At 35.6% G+C, this 24,743-nt stretch overlaps 2 protein-coding genes across 3 annotated transcripts; one reads left to right on the plus strand and one right to left on the minus strand.

The window, feature by feature from the left end:
- The first annotated feature begins 3,680 nt into the window (after positions 1-3,680).
- LOC122580455 (dnaJ homolog dnj-5-like) lies at positions 3,681-7,566 on the plus strand. 2 transcript variants are annotated; one of them, XM_043752725.1, is made up of 9 exons: positions 3,681-4,174; positions 4,619-4,733; positions 4,811-5,295; positions 5,477-5,557; positions 6,000-6,095; positions 6,217-6,333; positions 6,424-6,507; positions 6,578-6,649; positions 6,756-7,566. In XM_043752725.1, exons 1-9 carry the CDS (start codon positions 3,908-3,910, stop codon positions 7,026-7,028), a joined length of 1,590 nt encoding a protein of 529 aa, XP_043608660.1. In that variant the 5' UTR covers positions 3,681-3,907; the 3' UTR covers positions 7,029-7,566. The 2 variants fall into 2 exon arrangements, with proteins under 2 accessions (XP_043608660.1, XP_043608661.1); XM_043752726.1 differs by having other exon boundaries at positions 6,220-6,333.
- A 1,623-nt stretch (positions 7,567-9,189) lies between these two features.
- Positions 9,190-23,921, minus strand: LOC122578116 (peroxisome biogenesis protein 5). The gene is made up of 14 exons (XM_043750001.1): positions 23,607-23,921; positions 23,244-23,472; positions 22,851-23,044; positions 22,496-22,744; positions 22,234-22,356; positions 21,987-22,145; positions 21,701-21,894; positions 10,810-11,056; positions 10,486-10,570; positions 10,307-10,416; positions 10,005-10,229; positions 9,780-9,845; positions 9,570-9,664; positions 9,190-9,485 (listed from the first exon to the last, which is right to left on the minus strand). Exons 1-14 carry the CDS (start codon positions 23,718-23,720, stop codon positions 9,407-9,409), a joined length of 2,169 nt encoding a protein of 722 aa, XP_043605936.1. The 5' UTR covers positions 23,721-23,921; the 3' UTR covers positions 9,190-9,406.
- Between the last annotated feature and the right edge of the window lie 822 nt (positions 23,922-24,743).

Genomic DNA, 24,743 nt, shown 5'->3' on the forward strand with positions numbered 1-24,743 from the left:
ATAAAAATAAAATAATTTGTAGCCTAGGCTACAACAAAAATATCATTTATTCACACTTACTTTAAAGAAGTGTGAAGAAATTTCTTAATTTGTTCACACTTAAAAATGTCGCTGCCTTTAGATTAGATCATTCGATGATGTCAACCTTTTAATTATTTTAACATTCGTTTAAACATTATAGTTTATTATTTATTATAAATAAATAATATGTTAGATTTTAAAATTAAAAAATAAATTGATTTATCTAATTTAGGCGTCTAACACGCCAAAATATAGTTTGCGTTGATTTAAGAAGATATGGGTTGGAGTCCTAAGCAAGCAACGTTTACTATAACATCCATAGTTTAAAAAAGTGATTTTCAAAATTTTGCCTACGACGTTTAACTTTATGGATATACAAATATTAAATACGTTGCCCACCTATAACAGATGATACTTTTCATAAAATAGTGCTAATAAATCTTACCATCACAATAATCTAAGATAAATTAAAGTTATGACACTGACATACATGTCAACATTATTAAATGCAACATAAGTCATAGATAAAAAATAGCCAAAACAAACACCTAAACATAATGTTTAAGCATTGGGAAAACTAATATTAGACTTCTTTATTCTTCTACCCATCTCACCGAGCTAAGTCTTTCATTAGTTCACGCTTGCTTATATTAAAGACACATTTTTAAAAGAACAAGTGTTAGCTTAAAAAGCTAAGTATGATAACATGCATTTGAAAAAATTTGCCATTTCATAATATATTAACAAAATCGTGACGTAAGTGTTAATATCACAATAAACATATCACATTAGGATCATCATATTCCTAAATGTGTCTAACTTTACTTTCTTATCTTTCTTTACTTACTATCTTTGTATATACGTAGGCTAAGTAACTTATGCCACCCACTTAGAATTGTGGGATTCTGTGTAGGTGGTCATATACATGATGTCCCTAAACCCGACATGATGGGTAAACCATAAGGTGGTTCATCGGCGCTGTTAAGATGTGAACATCTAGTAATGTACACTTTTGTATGACAGTGAATACCAATTTCCCAGCACTTTCATGTCTTTGTTGGAAATATGTATATTGCGCTTCCAAATCACCAAAAGCTAACGTTTAGACATACGAAAACATCGTCTGAACTGTCTAGCGTTAAACGTTGGTTGCCCAGCAAAATAGTGGCGCGTTAATTGATCGTTTGCCTCCACACGCTTTCACACAAGTGTGGTCCTTCGCCTAACCATTTTCTCCCTAACCTCTTGCTCATCTTCATGTTGCGAGACTTATATCGCGAGATTGACAACGACGATAACGACACTCTCCACAACATCATCGTACTCGTCTAAGCCAGAGCTAGTAGAATCATCGTTACTAACATAGAGATAATGATGATCATGATGATGAAATATTTTTATAATTTTTAGAAGAATTAGATGGAGAAAATTATAAGGTATTTGGGAATAAAAAGATTAAAGGGTTTATATAACGAAAAAAAAAAACGAAAAAGCTCAAAAGAGCCATTGGGAAACGGGTAAATATTTTTTAGTTTTGTGGTGGGTGGGGGGCCAGGAGAGAAAGATTTATGCGGGGCTACAATGTTTTGGGCAAAGTCGCCTCTAGAGCGGTGTTCAAGGCGGCGGGGAGGAAAGGAGCGGTGTTGGAGCGGATAAGCGCCCCACTCTGAACAGTCTAATTCACTATCACTTCATCTCAAATTTTTCCAGTCTTTTTTATGATCTTAAATAATTCTAGAGATGGGTAAATGTTTGATAATTTATCATAATTTAAAAAAATGGTTTTTTTTTTGTTAAATAAGAGAATTTTCTCAAGAAACTTCAACAAGGCAGCATAGAGGATAATTAAATCAAAAAGCATAAAAGTCTATCGTGATTAGATATCCATAAGTAAGAGAATGATACAATAAAATGAAACATTATACTATTTGAATAGGAAGCCTTAAACCTCACTTTGTTTTCAGTGTTTTCAAAATGGCCACCATCAAACGTGTAACTCGATCCATAATTCGATCTAACATCAAGACTTGTTATCCATTCAATATATATAAGGATTGTACTTGTAATAAAATTTGTGTTAAGCTACACAAATTACAAAATTATAATACTATACATGGTGTATGTACATGACAATCAATGATTAGTAGAATGCAAACAAAAATATGATTTGCTGAAAACAATTGTCAACGAATAAGTTATTTACTTTTTACTAGACGTACGAATGTACGTCTCGATGGAAAGTCTAACCTAACAGCATAGACATGATCATTTTTTAATAATTGAATAAACAAAACATTAGAAAAATAAAGACCATACATAAAGAATGAATATGATAACGGGGTTAGGTTAATTTGTATATCAGAAAGTCTAAAAGAATCTCAGTTTGTAGCTTGAAAGCAATGTGCCACCAAACTTGATTGCTTTTAGTCTACCAACTTCAAATGTTGTTGAGTTTCAATTGGAAGAATTTACCAAATTGTAATAGATATTGGAGTTTGCTAATTGCGCTAATTGGTTGTTTTTGACGAACACACGTATATATTCATTTGGAATATTTATATTTGATCATAAATCTTATATTGTGTAAGCATTTTTTACTAGTAGGGATAAAGGTTATTTGGGATTGTGTTTATATAATTAAACGTTTAAGAATTGTGTTTTGAGAAATCATGTGAAAACTGTGTTTCTATAACATCCTAAATTTTTTATATAGTGGTTAATTTTAGTCGTTAAGTCAACACTTTATTTCAGTTAACCATGTGAAAGTATTATTGTTAACTCATGCTAACCTATGTCAGGCTAGTGCATAGATGTGGTTGCTTGGGTGACTCTTATTAGTACGTGGAAGAGTTTCTCTGGCCGCCTGACTACCCACCTATCTCTAAGAGCATGACGGAATACTCCTAGATAGCATTGCACTTTCTTAACGACAATGAGGTACCGCTGAAAGGCTCTGCTCGCCGAGTCGGGTGTGAGGTTACTTGTTAGGTCTTAGGATTACGATCACCAACACACAACCACTCTCCTTAGATGTATTTAGTTATTTATGTCACTGAGATGTGAAAACAACGTAAGATGTGTAATGTTATATGCAAGATGTGATAATTGACATTTGATATGTATATAAGCACAATTAGTAATGATGAGATGTCACTGACCGGATTATAATGACCATATGTGCCTTAATATAAATGAAAAAGAAACCTTCTTTGATGTTTAAAATGGAATATATATATTTTTTAAACTATGTATTATCTTACTTAGCTTTAATTAACTAACATTTGCTCTTTAAAAAATGTGTTAGTGCCCTAGAATAAGCAGTAAAGAACATGTGTTTATCATGTATGAGGCTGGGTAGATGCTTATATGAAGATGCTTAGTTACATGCCATTAGCCTTATTTGACTAGACATAATTTATCATATGTTCAGGTGTTATGACTTTGTTATTACGTTGACTTGGTTGTTTTTATGTTTGAACAATCCTTTGGATTTCCTTTAAATTATTGTTTTTATTCTGTCTTTTCTCTTTTCATTTTTGATTATTTTGTAGTCATGTTTTTCAGATTTTGCCACTCGGTTTTGTTTTTTTTTTATTCTTTTTGATTTTCTGTATATTTCATTTTCGATTTTTTTTTAAAATCTTTTTAAATGGTTTAGTTTACGGATTATTGGGTTAGAACCAAACGGGCTAACACCCTTGGCCCATGGGCGGCATGAACCCATTAATTGGAACTAAAATTGTGTAAATGAGAAAAGTTAAGTTAGGGTTCTGTGGTGAGTGCGGATAAGCCCTCTTTCCATCCAATTGGGGAAGTAATTGGAATACATATACATTGTACTCCTTCCATTGTCAAGGTGGATATTTATTAGAAGTGTGAATTAGATATGGGTTTGTTGAATCATCAAGGGTGGAAATGGTTTGAAGGTACACAAGTTATGAGTGGCGGATATCTGAAACACAAATTATTAGTGTTGAAGCAATTCCGGGGTTTTGGTAAAATGATATGGATGTTGTTAAGGAATTGGAAGGAATGCGTATTCCGGGGATTAAAATCGGGGACGGTTTCGCTGCTGCTCGTTATCATCTGGAGCTCCTTTATTACTTTCACTTCCATCTCTTATTCCGCCCTCTTCTTCCTTCTTCTTACCATGGTACTAATTTTTTCTATTACAGATACATTTTAGTGCTGTCCAGTACACTCGTCAAACTGTGATTAATCTATAATCTATGATATCTATACATATACATACAATAACTATTGTATGAAGCATCAACCCCTCCCCTTTTATCAAATAATTTACAACATAAACCACTAACCCTTAAAATAACTATATTACCCCTCTTCTCTATTAATTAATTTAAACATTTCAACCTAATACGAGTATACGTGCTATTAATGAAGTAATTTACAATATAAATCCCCCAATCCTTAAAATAACTACACTACCGCATTTAACATCAATTATTTTTACATTCATCACCATTGCCGCCCCCACCATCCGTCTTCTCCACCACCGCCCCGCGGCGTTACCACCATCGTCGTCGCATTGCACGGGCATATGACTCGTAATTAATTAAATGCATCTTATTTTCAGGGAGCTGCTGTGCATCACACGCCCGGTCTATTAATTGTAGGATTGTTTGCCATTTTGATTCTATGGATGTATGCCAACTTTTGGACGACCTCTGGCTTATTGTTTATTTTCGTAGGTATGTCTTCAGAATTATGAAGGATCCCAGAAAGTCATATATCATGCTTGCGTATCTAAACTGTCTTCTTCTCCCAGGCTACGTGTTTTCCCTAAACCAAGCAAGGTTGGTGGTTTTAATTGCAGCCATATACGCGCTCTATTGTGTTAAAAATCAAGCTGGGTGGTCTGGAGTTTTGGTATCAATAAACCTGGCTTTCCTCTCTAATGATGCATTGACCTGTATGCTCCGTTGGAGTGAAAAAACTCAATTTGAAGAGCAGAAAGTTCCGGATTCATTTATTGATGATGAATTTGTATCAGAGTGTGAGTTTCCTATACCTACTGATGAACCTGAAAACATGCACACATGTAAAGTTTCAAGCAAACCAGTAGCTGCTACAGAAACTGTCGAGAACATAAAAGAAAAAGAACCTTCTTCTATACCTGTTGTCAAACATGACGGGGAGACAATTAATGAGATGAAAAGAATTCTTAGCTGTTTGAATCATTACGAAGCATTGGGTGTTTCTCGTTATGATAAACTTGATGCTATGTTGTTGAAGAAGGAATATAGGAAAAAGGTATGATGTTTTAAACTTTAAGTTGGCAATATTCATGATTTGTGTTATCAACCGCATTCTTTGTGATGAGTTCTTGATGTATGACTGTATGAGCAGAGAGTAGTCAAAGGACAAATCAGAATATATATGCTTCATATAGTGTTTTCTCTTAACGTGACATTACATCATTCTCCCCTTACAGGCCATGCTTGTGCATCCGGATAAAAACATGGGAAGTCCACTCGCAAGTGAATCCTTTAAAAAAATTCAATCTGCGTATGAGGTAAGTGTCATCTTTTTTTTTTTTTTTTACTTAGAGATGGCAACATTATTGGGTAGGAAGGCTAGGTTACGGTTTGAAACGGTATTGGATTGAAATTAGGCATTTTTAGTAATGGTTCTTAATGGGCTAGGTTAGGCTGCACTGCCAACACTGATTTGTAGATAAACTATTTCTTTATAAATAGTTAGTGTGGGAACTAAGATTGGAAAAAAGCAATATTATTATTATTACAATAATAATAGGTATCCAGAATTTTTAATAAATTGGGAATGCGTCAAACATAGACCATGGGCAATTTTGAACAGGTTCGATCCATTTGACCTGTTCCACTTTAGTGCTCTTTATTTTTTCGTGAACACATTAATCGTAATCAACCTTTTCATACTTAAGTGGGTAGAAACTTATATTTTTAGTTCTAATACAAGCTTATGGGTACTGGTAGGTTCTTTCTGATTCTATAAAAAAGAGAGACTATGATGATCAGCTGAGAAAGGAAGAATCCAAGAGTTATCACAAGGGCACGAGTACTTCTTATCAGGTAGAAATCTTGTATAATATTACTTTGCATTATATTACAGGTGCAAAATAATATTGTTACAAGACATTGGACATCTTATTTCTAAAATGTGATGTAATAGTTGTTTACCTTCACTATACAGCAGGAAGCTCCTGCTTATTGCTCGGAGGAATCGAGACGAATACAATGCACAAAATGTGGTCATTCACATATATGGATATGTACAAATAGGACCAAATTTAAGGCAAGATGGTGTCAGGTGGGTCTCAATTTTTTAAAAATAATTTAAGAGGATTATTCTTTTAATTCTTCCTATTACCATTTTTGTTACCAATTGTTTTTGTCTTAGGATTGCTGTCAGTACCATCAAGCCAAAGATGGGGACGGGTGGGTAGAATATAAAGGCTCACTTGTATTTGATGGCCCTCAAAAGGTTAGGGGATACTTATTTGTATGGTATTGTTATCTTTATGTGTATTTGCTAATTTTTAATTTCCAATTAGGTGGAAATTCCGCGTGCTTTTGTTTGTGCTGAGAGCAGGATATTTGATGTGTCAGAATGGGCCATTTGTCAGGTCCGTACATTTTTAAATATATCATTTATGTATTTGGTAGTCTATATGGATTGGTTATCATTGGCATTTTTCCGATGTAAGAATCTAAAAGTAATTAGGTGTTCAGGGAATGGCTTGTAAGCCGAACACACATCATGCAAGTTTTCATGTAAACATGGTAGGATTAGAGAAAGGCCGGATGTCAAATTCAAGCAGCAGATATCCATGGGATTTGGATGCTGAAATGACAGATGAAGAGGAAGAATTTGAGCTATGGCTACAGCAAGCGTTAGCTTCGGGTTTATTTTGTGAAACCTCTAAGCGTAGAAAAAGTTGGAGCCCATTTAAATTGCCTCAAAAGAAAGGTGGAAGGAAACAATGGAATCGTATGTCTCAATAGTCTTTAGATAAGGTGGTTGTGGTTTACCTTGCCAACCTAATAGCGGAACAGATGGATTGATGGATTAACATAGATGTAGATAACTGCTTTAGATATATGCACCTGGTTTTGAAAGCAAAATGGAGTGGGCTACTTGTGTTGGGATAAAGAGAGGTGGAAGCATATAGGTTTTAGGCCCTTCTTTTCTTTCAACAGCAGAGGAGAAAGCTTGTTCTCAGCCTTGTTGGGCATAGCCGCAAAGCTAGTCTTGTCGGACTAGGAGCTCCACTAGGCTTGACCGAGTGCTTTGGTAAAGATACATCTTGTGGCATTTTTAACGACAGTTATGCAAATTAATTCGAAGTATTGAACCATATTGAAAAGAGAAAAACAAAAAGACGACGTCCTCTCTCTCTTTCAGTCTTTATCTCTTTGATGCAGATTTCAATGATTCTCCCTATATATCTTCCAAAATGTAATTTTCCTCTACAATAACAATCACCACTGTTTGTACCATAAATTTGTTGCTATATAAGTTTGTACCATAAATTTGTTGCTATATATTCTTCCTTCCATCTCCGACAACCACCACCACCATGATCATCTTCGACCATCACCATGATCTACCGGCGACGGCGACCTTCTCTGGCGAAACTTACACATGTGTAAGTACAACTTTTTTTAGCATTTTAAGGTTTAAAATTTCTAGGTTTTTTTCTTCGCGAGACAACCACCAGCCACCATCATCTCCGACCACCCCAACCACGGCGCCGGTGTCGGCATCAAAGGCTTCGTCCGTACCGTAGCAAATCGTCACCATCTCTTGGATCACCGCCCATCAAGTCCATACTATTCCCATATGCGTCCCTTAACGATTAGCTTAGAACGGATGAGGGCCTCTGGCACGTACCGTATCCACCTGAAAACGAACCTGATTCTCGCCGGAAAGTTAACTTACACGTGTAAGTTGTACTTACACATGTGTAAGTCTCGCCGGAGATGGTCGCCGTCGCCAAAGGATCATGGTGGTGGTCGGAGATGATGATGGTGGTGGCGGTGATCGGATATGGAAGGGTCAAGCATGCGTAAGTTAACTTACACATGTACTTTTTGTACTTTTTTAAATGTTTGTACTATACATAAGGTTGTCGGGTATCTAAACTTAGGTGTGGAACACTCACATACTAACTTTTTAAACCATAAATATCATGAGGGCCCAATCATTTATTCATTAAACAAGAAATAATAAAGTATTGGTATGTGAGGGGTTTCACACCTAAGCTTAGGGGTCAGACAATCTTATATTTACTTTTCCCATATATATATGGTAACACTCCAGTAAGAACACTTTTAAAATAAGAACGGTGAAAACACTTAAAAACATCATTTTGATGCATTAAAAGTGCATAAAACTAACATGGTACTTAACTAATTATCATTATTTAAGTGTTTAACAAAACATGGATACGTCAAAATCGAGGAAATCATGTTTTTTGCGTGCATCCAACAAAAAAACGTGATTTTTTCGATTTTGACGGATCTATATGTTGTTAAACACTTAAATAATGATAATTAGTTCTACACTATGTTAATTTATGGACTTTTTATGCATCAAAATGCAATTCTACTCTATTTTAAGTCTACACTATTTTGATTGTCTATAAATATATATAAATATATAGCCTTTGCAATTTTAATCATCAGTTGTACTTACACGACTAAATATATACTCCCTCCGTCCCATTTTGATTGGTTAAGTCTTTTTTTTTCAAGTTTGACCTTTAATATTATTGTTTGTGTTATATAAGTTGATAAAAGTTATATTAATGAAAAGTTCATATAAAACTCAATCAATTCATATATGTTATAAATATATACTAAAAACAAAAATATTTACGATCAAAGTCGAAAAAAAAACTCAAAAAGTCAAAATATAACACCTAATATGGGACGAAGGGAGTATATTCTTAGTAAACCATAACTCTCTTCCTGTAAATGAGTTACATGAAATAAAAGATTTAAAAGAAGAAAAACTTGTTAATGGAGAAAATATTGAATCAAGTGTCTAAACATAAGCAACTTTTTTTAGTGTCATTTTTTAAGACATTATAAACCGAGATTTTACTACTCACACAAGCCATTGTATAAAATTAATGCACAATCCAGCAGTGCAACACACGTATACTAAATCTACTAAAATATATATGATATAAAAATAAGCTATAGTTTAATGCGGATTTTAATATTTATTGTTACATACAAGGAGAATGAACACCCAGGCTACAAGTTGTTTATAGCTTTTATATATAAAACAAAATGTTAACGTTGTAAGCCAGCTGCATGCAGTCCTGTATCAGTAAATGAAACACGTAGGTTTACCAGATAAGTTATAACACCATTTATAAAGGGAACTCTTTTTGAAGAACTTCAAGATTCCGGGAGTCGCACGCTTCCATCATATCATTCCTTGAAGCACAGCTGCAAACAAGTACAATATGATTTCTAGGTAAGACACACACACATTGTCTTTCAAAGATGTTCTAAAACCATAAATTCATTCACCTCAAAGAAATTCTCAAGTACTGCCAGGCATTATCTGCCTTTGGGTTCATTGCCAGTGCACGCACATAGTAACGAATTGAGTCCTCGTACATACCCTATAAGTATATAACATAAATAGATTATCTCGTAATCTAAGAAACTTTTGAGGTACACTTATAGGAGAGAGAGAGAGAGAGAGAGAGAGAGAGAGAGAGAGAGAGAGAGAGAGACCTGATTTGCGTAGCTTATACCCATGTTAGCCCATGCACGAACATAATTGGGCTTCAGATCCAATGCCTAACAAAACAAAGTTAAGCACAATTAAAATAATTACAAAGATCAAAATACATGAGGAATTTGCATATCTTCTACATTTCTACAGAGTACTTGTCTTTTTAATATATAGACGCATGTTGCAATAAAAGATCAGTAGGAATGATGTTAGCGAAGATTTACTTGTTGATACGCGTATATCGCATCAGCACTCTGAACACTATTTGCTTGCGTTGCCCCAAGTTTGTTCCATAATGAGTAATCTCTAGGCTTGAGCTTTAAAGCTGTCTGGAAGGAATCAATGGCTTTGTCATATTCTCTTGAAAGATTATACAATACACCTAGTACTATGTGTACATCCGCATCATCAGGTGACATTACAGCGGCTTCATTGAAAGTCCTGGCAACCTGTAACAGACATACCACATAAAGACCATGCTTCAACTTTATCTCTATCACAAGAATGATTTAAAGATATCACTCACGTCAGCATAATAGAGCGAATCTGAAAGTTCAGGAGGAGCAATTGTCCCATACACAGGATGTTGGCGCAACCAACTATACAGATATTTCAGTGCCGCTTGTTGCTCCAATTCTGTTGACATTATAGAATGGTTAGCAGAATCCATTTATAAAACCAAAGGACATTTTGGCAAGTATATACCATTTGTATGGCTGACTCCAAGTGCAAGAAGAACTTCCAAGTTTGTTGGGTCAGCTTCTTGTGCACGCATCATTGATGCAATTGCCTGCCACATACAGAGAAGCACAAAACAAATCAAGAGAATTATTGATGTTAAAATATGTGAATATTCGAGATAATTAATGTATAAGAAAACTAAAGGACTTCTAGCCTAGTGGTATGTGAGTTGACCACCAACCATGAGGTTCTATGTTCAATGTTCATGCCCCGTAAGGGCCAAATGTGAGAAAAACTAAGTAGCGTTGATCATTGCCTTTCTAAAAAAACCTAATATAAAGTAAAGACCTGTTGGTCATCATCATTCTCAGCATGTGCTACACCAAGTAACCTCCAGCCTTCAGCATTATCAGGGTTCTTCAAAACTTCGGCTTCTAAAGCAAGAACTGCTTCACTTAAAAGGCCCTTACGGAATAGCTCCTGGCCTTCTTTCAAAGGATCAGGATGCCCAACATAAGGATTTAAATCAGAGAACACATAAACTCCCCTCGAACTATCAGATTTCTGTTTCATAACAGCTTGCTCATTTAAATACCTACAAGAATACCAAGAATATCAATCAATAGAGTTCTTAAAGTTACATCATTAAACCCCACATAAAAAGGGACAAATCAATGGGTGCGGGAGTGGAGATAGACTGGTGGGTTGGCAGCGGTTAGCCGGTTATTACTTGCATAATAGCAAAAATCATAAGGAGAAATCATCATACACATAAATCCATATACTTATTCACCTCTCGGTTATTACAACACCACCCAAACCCGTCAGAGGTGGGCTATAGCCCGAGGGCAGAGAGACAACTTCCAAAAATACCTCCCGCAAAATTGTGTGGCAGAAGTACAAGTGGCATACAAGTGAGTGTGTGCGTTTGCGCGCGGGGCCCGGGGGGGTGGGGGATAAGATTACAGATGGTATATGCCAACGATAAAGAAGAAAACTTACATGCATATGGGCAACTGAAAGAAAGTTAAGCATATCACGGATGTAAGGGTAACGGCACACAAACGCACTTGTGCATGCACACGCGCACACACAAAAGAAAATAGTAAAAGAACAATATAAAGGATGAATGCCTGAGCATGTAAGCGTATGAACATTTATAATTATAAGTTTATAACTAGAGGCAAAAGGCTATAATTATATATAAGTGTTTGTATCTATGTAGTATGTACCCAAGGAAGTGTGCTTTGAGTCTCCTCTTTGTTACTCCGTATTAGAAAAGCAATGAAAAACTATAATTATATTAGAAATGCAGGTAACAGATTTCAGTAAAGAATCTAAGAGCTTCACATACATAATTCACGTGTAAGTGTAACAAGAAAAACACGTAAGGTTCAGCTCTGGCTATTAAAATGATAAGTACCTGACTGTTCTCAAACTCTCTCCCTTTCATCTTTTAAGATCCGTTTATACACATCTCCCTAAAGTGTCTTTCTTATAGTTATAGGATTTACATACTTATTTTTGTGGTCCTCATCTCTTGCTTTAGTTTTCTTAAATAAGGAATTCGTACATCTTCCACGTGCGCGTGCACACACACACACACACATACATAGTTGTAGGTTACAGTGCGAAGCGTCTCAAAGTGTGAAGTGTGAGAAGCACTACTATACAGTTTAGTTATTACCTATGTCGTTAATACTCAATTATCGGTTATAACAGCCGAGAACCGATATTTGATATACCGATTATAACGGTGGTATAAAGGTGATTATATATTATGCAATATAATATATATATATAAGGTGGCTATCAAATGAGAACCAAAATAAAATGAGAACACTTAAAAACTACATTTTGATGCATTAAAAGTACATAAAACTGACATAGTGCATAACTAATTATCATTATTTAAGTGTTTAACAACACATTGATCCGTCAAAATCGAAAAAACACGTCTTTTGTTGGATGCATCATTTTGATGAATATGCAGCCATGAGCCCAAGATGGATGCACAAAACAAAAAACGTGATTTTTTTCGATTTTGACGGATTAATGTGTTTTTAAACACTTAAATAATGATAATTAGTTATGCACTATGTTAATTTTATGGACTTTTAATGCATCAAAATGATGTTTTTAAGTGTTCTCACCGGAGTGTTATATATAACACTCCGGTGAGAACACCTATGGGGAACAAAGGACGAAATACAATCGATTTCGGCATGCAAAGGTTCGAATCCTTTTACTCCAGATTATGAGATTACGAGGGAATGGTCTTTTACAAGACTAAGGGCTTAGAGATAAAGCAAGGAATCCTATTAGAGTGATGTTCATATTTTTGTTCACCATAGGGGGACTCACTAGAATAGGTCTGGCAAATTCTGGGCCGATTGTCAGCTTGTTCAGCTAACCTCATGCATAGGACTACTAAGGTGAAAAGACAGGATGTATTCCGACGAAATGCTAAGTGCGAGATTGGATCAAAAATAACGTATAGAAAGGATTTGCAATGCTTCCGTTGTTCACTTTGTAATGTTGTTGAAAAGAGAGGAATGAGATGTTGCGCTTAGGTCCCTCTCGTCTTCCGCGGCGTTCAGAACCAGTCTTGAAGTGAATGAATTAGAAAGAACGAAGAACTAAGAACTTAACTTCTTTCTCCCTTTACAGAAACAAGGAGAAGCGAGAACCACTTAAATGGAGTGTATATATATATATATATATATATTAAATTCCAAAATGATTAATACTTAATACTAATATTAAAAGTCAAGCTTAAAAGTATATGAAAAAGGATAGAGATATGAAGACAGAAAAATTGATGGGGTCGCTTGAGAAGTGAAGACAGAGGAAAAACCCTTTTTGATCGCTTGATTGGAAAATTAGGGCTGGACTCTTTTTTTTTATTTAATGTTGGAATTAGGGCTGGAAAATTGGTCTTTTATTTATTTAGGATTGGACTATCAAGTATTTATTAGTTTTGGCCCCCCAAAAAAAGAAAAAGAAAACATGTATTGACACCGTTAAGACCGATATTCAAAAAGCTAAATATCGGTAAATACCACCGTTAATATCGGAACCGTTATCTTGACCGTTATTTTGACCGGTATATTAAAGGAAGGACCGATAACTATTATACCTTTATTAACAACATAGATTATTACTAACATAAAGCACCGTGTCTATGGGAAAACATATAAATTTCGTATTTCTTTTCCTATCAATTATGTGTCATCTCAGTGTTTTAAGATATATGTTAATAGTTACTATTAACATAGAACTTAGTTAACACTTATTAGTAATGGTTAAGAAGTACTAACATACAACTTAACTGTGAAGATGTATATCATAAGTTGTATTTTAGTACTTCCATCCATGGCAAAGCCATAGCGGTCCATGGCAGAGCCATGGCAACAAAGGTGCCGACGGTAGGTAGATCACCCCATCACGGATCACCCTTGATGACCTATCACCCCCACTAGCTACCCCTTATTAATGTTTTAAAGGCGCATCCCGCTTCGAATCACAGGAACTAACGGATTTATTAAGAGGCCAAGGGGGTTTTGTCCCCCCAAAAAGATTATTAGGTTGTGTATATAATTTTTTAAATATACTTTTTGAAAATAATTTACATATCATATTGGCCCCTCCAATATTTTAGAGACAAAATAAGAGTTAAGGAAAACGTAACTATACAAAAACGAGAAGGGTAAGTATCCCAGAATGTAACTAGCAATGACCATACAAATAGAGGGTTTGGACATTGTATGTTGACAACCTAGTAAATTGTCCAAATAATGTAACATACGATTTTTTGATTGGTCTCATTACATGATTTGAATATTTTACTAAGCTTTTGGCACAAAATATCTAAGTTGATAGTTGCTTCTCATTATAACCTTTCGGCCAAAGTTAGCTCCACTTTGGCGTACTTAACCCAAACAAAAAATGCAAAATATAAATGAAGAAGACGGGTTGTAAAGGCCAACCCAAGATTTGAATTGATTATTTAAGGTAATCACTTTTATATATTTGTTGTTTCTAGGAATTTTTCGAAGTATTTGCAGAATGGTAGTGAAAGGCCATGAAGTGTTATCTCTTAATTCGTGGACTATAAAAATTCAATTTGAGATTAAAATAGTTGTTCCGACAGCCTGTGATTGTTGTTTTCTAGTGGTTGAAAGTTTTTATTGTTTTGGCGTCATCAAAATCTCCGGTCAACTCTAGTTTTGCTAAACAATAAGAATATGATAAATTTTATTTGAAGGCTACTCTCTTATGTTGTTGATATGGACATCATTTAAAACCCTCAAAGGTCAAAAACTAAATTGTAAGTTCTATTCAACTTTAGACTCTATTTATCGTATACATATAACTATATGAACGTTTTGCTTTTTGCTAAACAAAGTTAGATTTTATGTTTGACCAAGTCCGCCCCCCACTATATGTGCTCAAGTTCAGTAGAAGATCCAAGCACTTCACACCCTTCGCATTTTAAGAGTCTTCACACAGGAACCTTCCCCTACATATATAACCATTTGTTCACATGTGAACGGAAACGTAAACAAATTCATTCACAAGTTCACACAAGGCAATATATAAGGTTTTGGAAATACATTCATTCTATAACATCCATTTTTATAATGTTTCTCACGTGTGAATGAACTCTAAAACATGTGAAATATATAATTTAAGAGTTCTCATGGTTCTTGCGTAACAAAGGGTTCACGAAATAAGGAAAGTCTATATATATATATATATATACACACATATAGTGAAAAATTATTTTGAGAACCTTTAAAAAGGCAAGAACTTTTAAAAACTTTTTAAAATCAAGCTTAATCCATAATTATTATTTACATGATAATTGTTTTTTGATTGTTTTTGAATTGTTTAGATGAAGTTTTATATTTTACAATTATGAAGAAATATGGATTATCATTCATTATGCTACATTTGGAGACATGAATTTTATGATCATATGTGCACGAATAACGTTATGATCACATGTATGCAGGTTGATCATATGTATGCAAGTATTTTTGTAAAATAATATTTTCATGAGATTGGTGATGATCAAATGTATATAGATGGTTATATGAACATTTTTAAGCAATTATATAGTCATTTGAACATGTGTAAGCAATCATATAGTGAATAATTTGAATTTAAAAAGGGTTCTTAAAGGTTCCTGCCTTTTTAGGGGTTCTTAAAATAACCTTACCCCATACATACATACATACATACATATATATATATATATATATATATTAAGATAACAACATAAGGAGATAAACTTATAAGCATGTAGCATATGAACATCTAAAACTAGTGGCAAAAGGCAATATTATACTCATTCTGATTACATGTTTATATCTCCATACCTAAGGAGCAAATAACTCTACTATGAGACTCCCCTTGTTCATTAGCAAAATAAAATGATAATTATAATTGAAAATATAGGTTACAGCTTTCACCTTTCACCACGGCAGTAAAATCAAAGAGCTTCGCATACATAATGCACGTGTGACAAGAAAAATACGATGGGTTAGGTCAACAGCCAGCTTTCCAAGCACATGATCATTCTCAAGTTCTCCCTTTCATCCTTTTTATTGGTTTGAACTCATCTCCCAAAGTTGTCTACTTATGTACTTATTCTTATTGTTCTTGTCTTTTGCTTTAGTTTTTCTTAAATTTCCCTAGGCTTGTGTTGGGTTTGAAGGCTTGCTGGCCAGAATGTCTGATCTATTAAGGAGGCCTGTTTAGGTTTCCTTGGGGACCAAGTTATTTACCCTAGCTGTTATCCTATATATATCTTCTCATTGTAATTGTAATTAACTGGCTTAGAGCATCAATAAATAAACCTAGTTTGCAGTCGGTCGATTAGGCTATCTTCTTGTTTAATTGCTTCCGCTGTGCTAAAGCTAAGGCTTTTCCTAACAAGTGGTATCAAAGCTTAGGTTCCGTTTGATTCGATTGTCTTTGTTCGTGGCTGTTGGTTATTCGCGATTAAGGTTTAGTTCAGACTTTCTCTTGTTCGCCGTTTTTCACAGTCGACCAACAGAGCTGCTGCTGTTTGTTTCCGTCGCGATTAGGGTTCTTAAGAGCAAGGCTGTTCGGATCTGTTCCTGCTGCTGCTGTACGCGTTTAAAGTTTTTACCCTTGTTTGCTGCTGCTGCTATTTTGCAGCTGTTTGAGGCAGTTATTACCTGTTGTTTCTGCAGTTTTACAGCAGTGATAGTTATTACCTGTTGTTGCTGCAGTTTTACAGCAGTGATTCTGCTCGTGTTGTTCTTCCTGTTTCAATCTGTGTTGGGCCTGGTTTGCAGTTTTTTTTATGCTGCTGTTCCGCCGTTGTTTCATCACCAAACAGCCACTTGTCTGCCGCCGCTGTTGCAGCTGTCTCTGCTGCTGAGCCGCTGTCGTCCGGAACTCTGTTAGGGTTTTTGGTTTTGGGGGTTATTTGGTATTATTGATCAATTGGAAGATGATAAAAGCGTTGTTCCCGTTTTTATTGTTCGAGAGGTATTAGCTATTGTTTGATTAGAGGTTGAGGTATTTCAAAGCAGTAGGAGCCAGTTGAGATTGAGGATGAGTCAATGGTGGACCTTGCCATGACTGAGTTAGCTGTGTCTAACTTTATTGGGGCGGTTTACAGCTTCAATGGGACAATGGGCCTTTTAGGTGACTCGTGAACAGAGCCGCTGCAACTAGGTACACTTGAGATGCATGGATTGAAGTTTGGTTTGTTCGTGGGAGCTGCCTGTGAAGACTTCTTTTCCTATCTGGTTTTTTATTGAAATTTCGGCTTGTTCGTGTAACAACCCTCAATTTCCAACTAGGACAAGTTTACTTAGATTTATCTAGGTATCTATCCCTAAAGGTTTATTAAGAGAATTGACCTTCTAGACATTTAAAGCATAGTGATAATTGCCCTCTAGTTCAATGAAATACCGTAGATGACTAGCTATCTTAGAAATGCCATAAACAATAGCTATAATCATTCAAGACAATCTCAAGCTATAGATCGGTTCTAATTGAACTATTAGAAGTTGATGAAATTTGAATGAACAAAAAATGTTATTTCGAGAAGTTAAGTGATATAAATAATTATACAAGGTTCACAAGTTGTGATAACCACCAAAAATCTTTATAAATGTCCTTAAAAAAAATATCCAAACACCAAGCTAATTAAAGTACATTTGAACATAAATATATAATGACTACCTTGAAAATTCATTTATGAACTATTATTTACATAAAAGTGAATTTGAATAATATTAATAAGTATATATGTGTAACTAAAATAAATACAAGTTTTGGATGATGAATTATGTGACAATTTAAAGTACAAAATGTACATACATATCAACTAGCCAATAAGGATGCACCTAGTTCTTACACTTTTTACATCTTAACATACAAGTACACTCTAGTCCCACATACACACATACACTCACATATACACATATATATATACACATATTACAAAAATTAAAGCACAATTTTTGGGATTCTTGGAATTTCTTACACACCCACACACAACATATACAATGCACAAGCACATGCATACACAACTTTGGCCAATAGAATTCTAGCTAGTACATTTATTCTTTAAACTTCTTACACACTCCAACTTTTCTTTCATTCTCAAAAAAATTTCACACATTTAACCACCCCCTCTTTCTCTTGTGAACAGCCATACACAAGAAAACAAGACCCAACCCCTTTCATCTTACACATGCATATCCCTACCATCTCTCTCTCCCTCACACACACACACACACACTCCCCCTCTCTCTTGTTCTCTCTTCTCGTGGACAGTAAAAAGAAGGCAGAAAAATGCCTTTAAACACACCAAAAACAATCAATAAACATCATCTTTGCAACTCCTTGTTGTAAGAAATCTATACCATAATCAATCCCACACAAAATGGATGATATTGGAGCTCAAGAAGGCTGTCAAAACAGCTCCAATAGCTGCTGATTTCAAGACACATGCAAGCTAAAATGGAGGTTTAAATCTTAACTTATCAGCTATAATAATAAGGGTTTGTTAAGGGTTAAGGGGATTCAAGTAAGGTTTAAGGGTTATTTCAAGCGTGGAATAAGGGTTGTTTAGAGCTTAGAGGACCACGAAATTTCTGCCCAAAATGACTTTCAAATCCGAGCTCATCAAGGGAATGGTCTTGTCCTTGAAATGCGAATGAGGAGCGCAAGGAATATATGATCAAGGAAGCTATAGATGGAAGTACTCATTTTGGATAAGTAGATATAATGCCCGGCATATCAAGATATAATGCTCAGCATATGAAGGTGAGTCATAGCCCCCTTTCAAACTCTTTTATGTGTTTTACTTTCGGGGTGAAAAACATGATAAATAAAATTGTTTTCTTTTATGAAATGATACCCTGAAAGAATGTTTATGATATGGGATTTATGTTGTATGTTCAATGTGATATATGTTATATGATGAGCTTGAGTACTGTGAAACGGTGGTCCCCTGTACACTACTATTAACTCATTGAGACCTGTAGTTAGAGGGTTGCGCAGCCAGGATTCGTCCCCTCACTCACCAAGATGGCAGCGGGTTGACTGGCACCTTAGTAGCCACCTCATCTCCGGTCTGCCTAGGGGTGCTCTAATCTACTTTATATATTATTGGTCATCTCCATGGCACGACCCCTTTATCTTTATCATCATTATTGCACGTGATTTACAGCATGTGCTTTTATTATTATTTCTTCGGGACATCATCATTATTATTATTATTTGGACGTGAAAGGGTCTTAGTAGTGGCTCAAGTTAAACTCATCTAAAATATCAATGTAAATGATACTAATGACAAATTTGGGACAAATGTTGTGGATAATATTGATGGTTGGTAATTATTGATGATCACATGGTTTGGGTGTGATATATGATTAATCTATTGAAATACTTTTTCTCTCACGACGATTTTGACACATGAGAGCTTTATAATTAACCATGGATTCTCAACGCTTGAAGTGACATAAGGTATTTGGAAAGTGAGAATTTTGCCGGTCATGTGGTTTGGGTATAATGATATGAATAATATGCTTTCTAAGTTTCGAAATGGATATGTAACGAGATTTACTTGAAAACCTATGCACTCACCAACTACGTTTTCGTAGTTGAAACTTTTTCTTCATGCTTTTCAGGATTTAGTATAAGCTTTGAGGAACTATATGCATCATGATTGTTTTCATTGCACTTTGGAGTCAAAGATCAAACCTTGTGATGGGGAATGGAATCCGCCTTGATCATTGTAGTATATCATTTCATGTATTTGTTATTTGTTTCGTGGACTTAATATCCAAGTATGGTGGACGCATGGTACTTGATTGGTTCACATGCTTGTACAGTTGTACATTTGTAAATTCTTTTATCAAGTAAAGCTATGGTGTATGTTACCTATAATCCTTTGTTTTGAATACTCGACTTTCTCTACATCTGATCGTTCCGCCTTAGTTGGGTTATACAATTCGCGGAGAACAAAAGACTTGGAAAGCTTCCGTTGTTGAAGTTTTAGTTTGTTCTTGCAACTAGAGGCTTAGAGGATTTCTAGGATTACTAGAGTTACTGTTTGACCAGGATATTGTTTGCTTGAATGGCGGGCCGAAGTTTTTCACAAGGCCTACAAGTGGGAGATTGTTGGTTTGAAGGCTTGCTGGCCAGAAGGCTTGATCTATTAAGGAGGCCTGATCTATTAAGGAGGCTTGTTTAGGTTTCACTGCGGACCAAGTTATTTACCCTAGCTCTTCTCCTATACATATATATATATATATAGGGGTGAGATATTTTGAGACCACCTCTTATTTTAGGACCAACTAGGACCATTGATTTTTGTACACCATCATCATCTACTACGATATACAAGACTTTTTTGTAAAAACACTAAGACTTTCCGGCGACGGGCCCACCAGAAAATCATGTGTAAGTTAACTTACACATGTGTAAGTTACTTACACGTGTAACTTACACATGTGTAAGTTAACTTACACATGATTTTTCTGTGGGTCCGTCGCTGGAAAGTCTTAGTGTTTTTACAAAAAAGTCTTGTATATCGTAGTAGATGATAATGGTGGTCTGTAAGTTACGAAAATCAATGGTCCTTTTTTGGACTTTTTTTAGTTGGTCTCAAATTATCTTTCCCCTATATATATATATATATATATATATCTTCTCATTGTAATTGTAATTAAATGGTTCAGAGTATCAATAAACCTAGTTTGCAAATGGTGGATTAGGCCCCCCACTGGGGCCGAACCACGTGTCATTTTTCTAATTTCTGGTTGTTATCTTCTTGTTTAATTGCTTCCGCTGTGTTAAAGCTAAGGTTGTTCCTAACAGCTTGCATCCGAATTACATTCGAAATGTGGGTTCAAGTCTTGGTTGAGACCAACAAAAGTCGTAAATAGAAAAGTAGCTAGGTAAGGTTGATGATTCGGTATCTACTAGGCGAGGGGGAGAAGTCAATTTTCCGGAACTCGGACTTGGCTCTGGGAGTACCCAGATTAGGTTTTGTATATACAAAAAAAAACTTCTAAAATAATATGTAAAAAATAAGTAAACATATATTATAAACTTCAAGTATAGGGACTTCAAGTGTAATTGAAAGAAAGATGATATAAGATAAGTATTACGAACTTTACATGAAACAAGTAATTAGAAACAAATCTTTGGCAGAGAAGTGAATATATGAATTTTTCCAAGAACTGTACTTAGCAGGAACTCAAATATGGTCATCTCGTTAGTCAATTAGATTATTACGGTTCTTTTTAACAATTAGGAGTAACTGGAACTCAAATCCAGTTTAGGAGTTGCTGGTGTTCGAATCCGCTTATTTATCTATCATAAAATTGTCGTTTCTTTGTGTTTACTGTTTACTACTGTGTTTCTTCTAATTCTTCATCATAATCAGTTTGGTGCATACCAATTTCTATACAAGACTTCAGCTATTAGAGCAGCAAAAATCACATTAACGTGCATAAAATAGTTGTACTTTTACCATAAAATTTAGGGGTTGGGGCTTTTGAATGGAAGGTACAATTCTTTTATATACGCTAACAACAACCCCTAGGGTTGTAGTTAGTACTTTCTATATATATAATATATATATATATATATATGGAAAAAGAGAACATGGGGTAGTCACGCATATAAGCATAGATGTGGAACCCCTCATAAGTATATATAGGGAAGAGGATAGACTTACTCGTCATAAGCACTTGCCCAATTATCAGCAGAATCATCTCCCAAAATCCCTTCACCAACCTGACGCCCAAATTCATCTGCCCAGTCGTTCACTTGCAGCTTGGAAAATTCATTCACCCATTGCTCATCTACCGGACCATGGTGTGCACGTTCAGTAGCAAATTCATCCGCCCACCTATCAGGACCCCTAGAAACCTGTATGCAATCATGCATTATCAAATCGTATGCCAATTGGCTGTCAGCTAAAAACACATAACTAGACAATAACAGTTGATATTTAGTCTTGCCTGTTCATGTGCATACTGATCTGCCCAAGAAGACGGTCCTGCGTTATATTGTTGTTGATATTCATTTGCCCAGTCCGCATTTCCAGCCTTTACTTGGTTATCTTCAATAGTCAATTCTCCACGACTCATCTTCGAAACAAACTGAAGAAACTTCGAATTCTACATATTACCATATAAAACATAAACATATAAGTTAGGGAAAGATCAATGTTATAAGTAACATGCATCTCGTAACAGTTATAATAACCTGGAACTTAGGATTATTATTCTGAGCTAAAGTGTGTGCTAGCATCCGAGTCTGCTCCATAGCAGCCAATGACGGAATGTTTGCACCTGCCATTCTATCCACTGACGTCATCTGAGCTTGCTCCTAAAATCAATAGCAAAACAGAAAATTAACAACAGTAAAGCTGTAATTATATCATAATAATAATAAGTCAATATCTATCAATATAGTGAACTATAAATAGTAAATATGATAAGTCAATAAAGTAGTAATATATCCTCACATGCTCAAATTCAGAAGCCCAGCCCCCAGCACCATGTTGTCGTTCAAAGGATAGTGCCCAAGAATTAGGGTCACTTTGTCCTACTCTATTTTGGGAGAATTCATCAGCCCAACCATCTGCACCACGTGGACCAGAAGCCATGGCTTGCGACTCCCCCCAGTATTGCTCCAGCTCCGGGTATCTTCCAGGCATGGGGCCCCTGGCCGAACCATGATTATCTATTTCTAAAGAAGATAACAGAGCATTTACCTGAATAGGCCCATAGGGTCAGAAGGCCTCTTGGAGGAGCTCATAAGAAACAAATAACGAGGTTCATATCATAATAGATAATAAGATGTAAACTTGGGATATATACCTGGCCATTGATGAAATCCTCAGGCTTGTCAGCAAAGATATGGCGAGCCATAATGCTACTACGGTCACGTATGCACCGTTTGTCTCCTTGAGACAATCCCAACACTGGCAATTGAGCAGGACCAAAAGGAACTCCACCATGACTGCTGTTAACAAATGAATGCAAAAAACTTGACAAAACTCTTTGAGGTGGACCTGTATTGAAAGCCAACAATTGAACCGAATGAAAATGGAAGACGATAGGATAGCTTCAGGAAGATGACATTCAAAATGATGTTGGTGAAGACCAGTCATAAGTAACTTTAATATACAACCGAAATTTTTAACTTGAGGGAGAAGAGAAATTCAAAGGTAGAGGATATACATGCAACGAAAAGAAAAGGACAGATTTTACCATTTAATTCTGGTTGAGGCCCTGGATGAATCTGGGGGTTTTGTATTCCATCCCAAACTTGAGAAAGCCGGTTGTCATTTGCGGCATGGAAACCATTAAGGAAAGCCGAGTCGTGGGGAGGGTGATCCAACTCTGAACCAGGAAGGGCTGACAAGGGCTCCCCGGCTCCAGAATAAAGATGGCTGCCAGAGGTATTGAGCGTTGACGTAGGAATCTCCTGCAGCCTTTCCTGGATGGCAATTAATTAACCAACAAACTACCTCAGCACCATATTAGAAAACTCATCTTATCTCTAACTAAGATGATGTTACAATCAAAAGAGTGTATGTGAGACATGGATAGAGAGAGAGAGAGAGAGAGAACCTTTTGGGAAGAAGAGCCGATAAGAGCGTTAGCGAGAGCGCCTAAAGGGTTGGACGAAGAAGAAGATGGATTGCAATTGGCCCCGCCGGTCACCAACTCCCTCATCCCTGCCATCCCTTCAACTTCTCTCTTTCTTTTACTTATCAAATCAATCACTTTTATTCGCTCCGATTCGATTCAATTCCACTCAATCAATCTATCTCTTTGTTTGTTACTTTGTTCGTTCTTTGTATTGATAGACAGATAGATGCCGACACCCACACACAATCGACTCCCTGACTCTCTATCTCTATCTCTCTCTATATACTCTGTATATATATCTATATCTATCTATACTTACTCACAGCAACACAACAACCTAATAATAATAATAATAATAATACCCGCGCGATGGGGCGGTGGTCTTGACGGCGACGGTGTGGTGGTGGAGGCGAATGTTGGTGGTGGATGCGACGTCGAGTGCCGTAGATAATTCATATAAAAGTAATTGATTTAAAAGGTTAATGAAGATATTTTAGAAAAATAAATGATGATAGTGTAATTTAATTATTAATGTTAAGAGAATAGTTTATGTGAAAATATTTTAAAGGGTTGTAGCCTTGTAGTGAAAATATTACATAGAAGAACATTTTAGACATTTCCCCCATGTAACTTTCAACATTGGGGTATTTTCTTTAATATAGAGTATAGATATAGATAATAATAACAGTTAATTACAAAAATCATCCCTCTGGTGGAACTCCACAAGTTTAATAAATTACAGTTTTAGTTCAAAAACTTTGTCCCATCAACACTTTTGGTCCTGGATAGTACCGTCCGTTGAAAAATCCATCACGTGCCAACCTGCCAGGCACATGATGGGTACTTTCGTCACCTCTTTTGTCTTTCTCTCTTTTATCAGCTTCCATAATACCAGATAGACATTTATATGTAACGAGAGATAGTGTTTGCGCGTTACAACGGCGAAATGGTGGAGATGATAGGTCAAGTCATAGCGGTATGATAGCCATATGCCTTAGTCGTACTGGCTCTACCCTCGGATTTAAAAATTCGTCGAAAGTATATCGAATGACATCTCTAATGAAAGAGTATAAAATTTTAAGAAGACCCATACAGTTTTTATAATTTATCAATATA

Source organism: Erigeron canadensis, chromosome 8, assembly GCF_010389155.1.
Source record: "Erigeron canadensis isolate Cc75 chromosome 8, C_canadensis_v1, whole genome shotgun sequence".
In the NCBI taxonomy this organism is placed as follows: Eukaryota; Viridiplantae; Streptophyta; class Magnoliopsida; order Asterales; family Asteraceae; genus Erigeron; species Erigeron canadensis.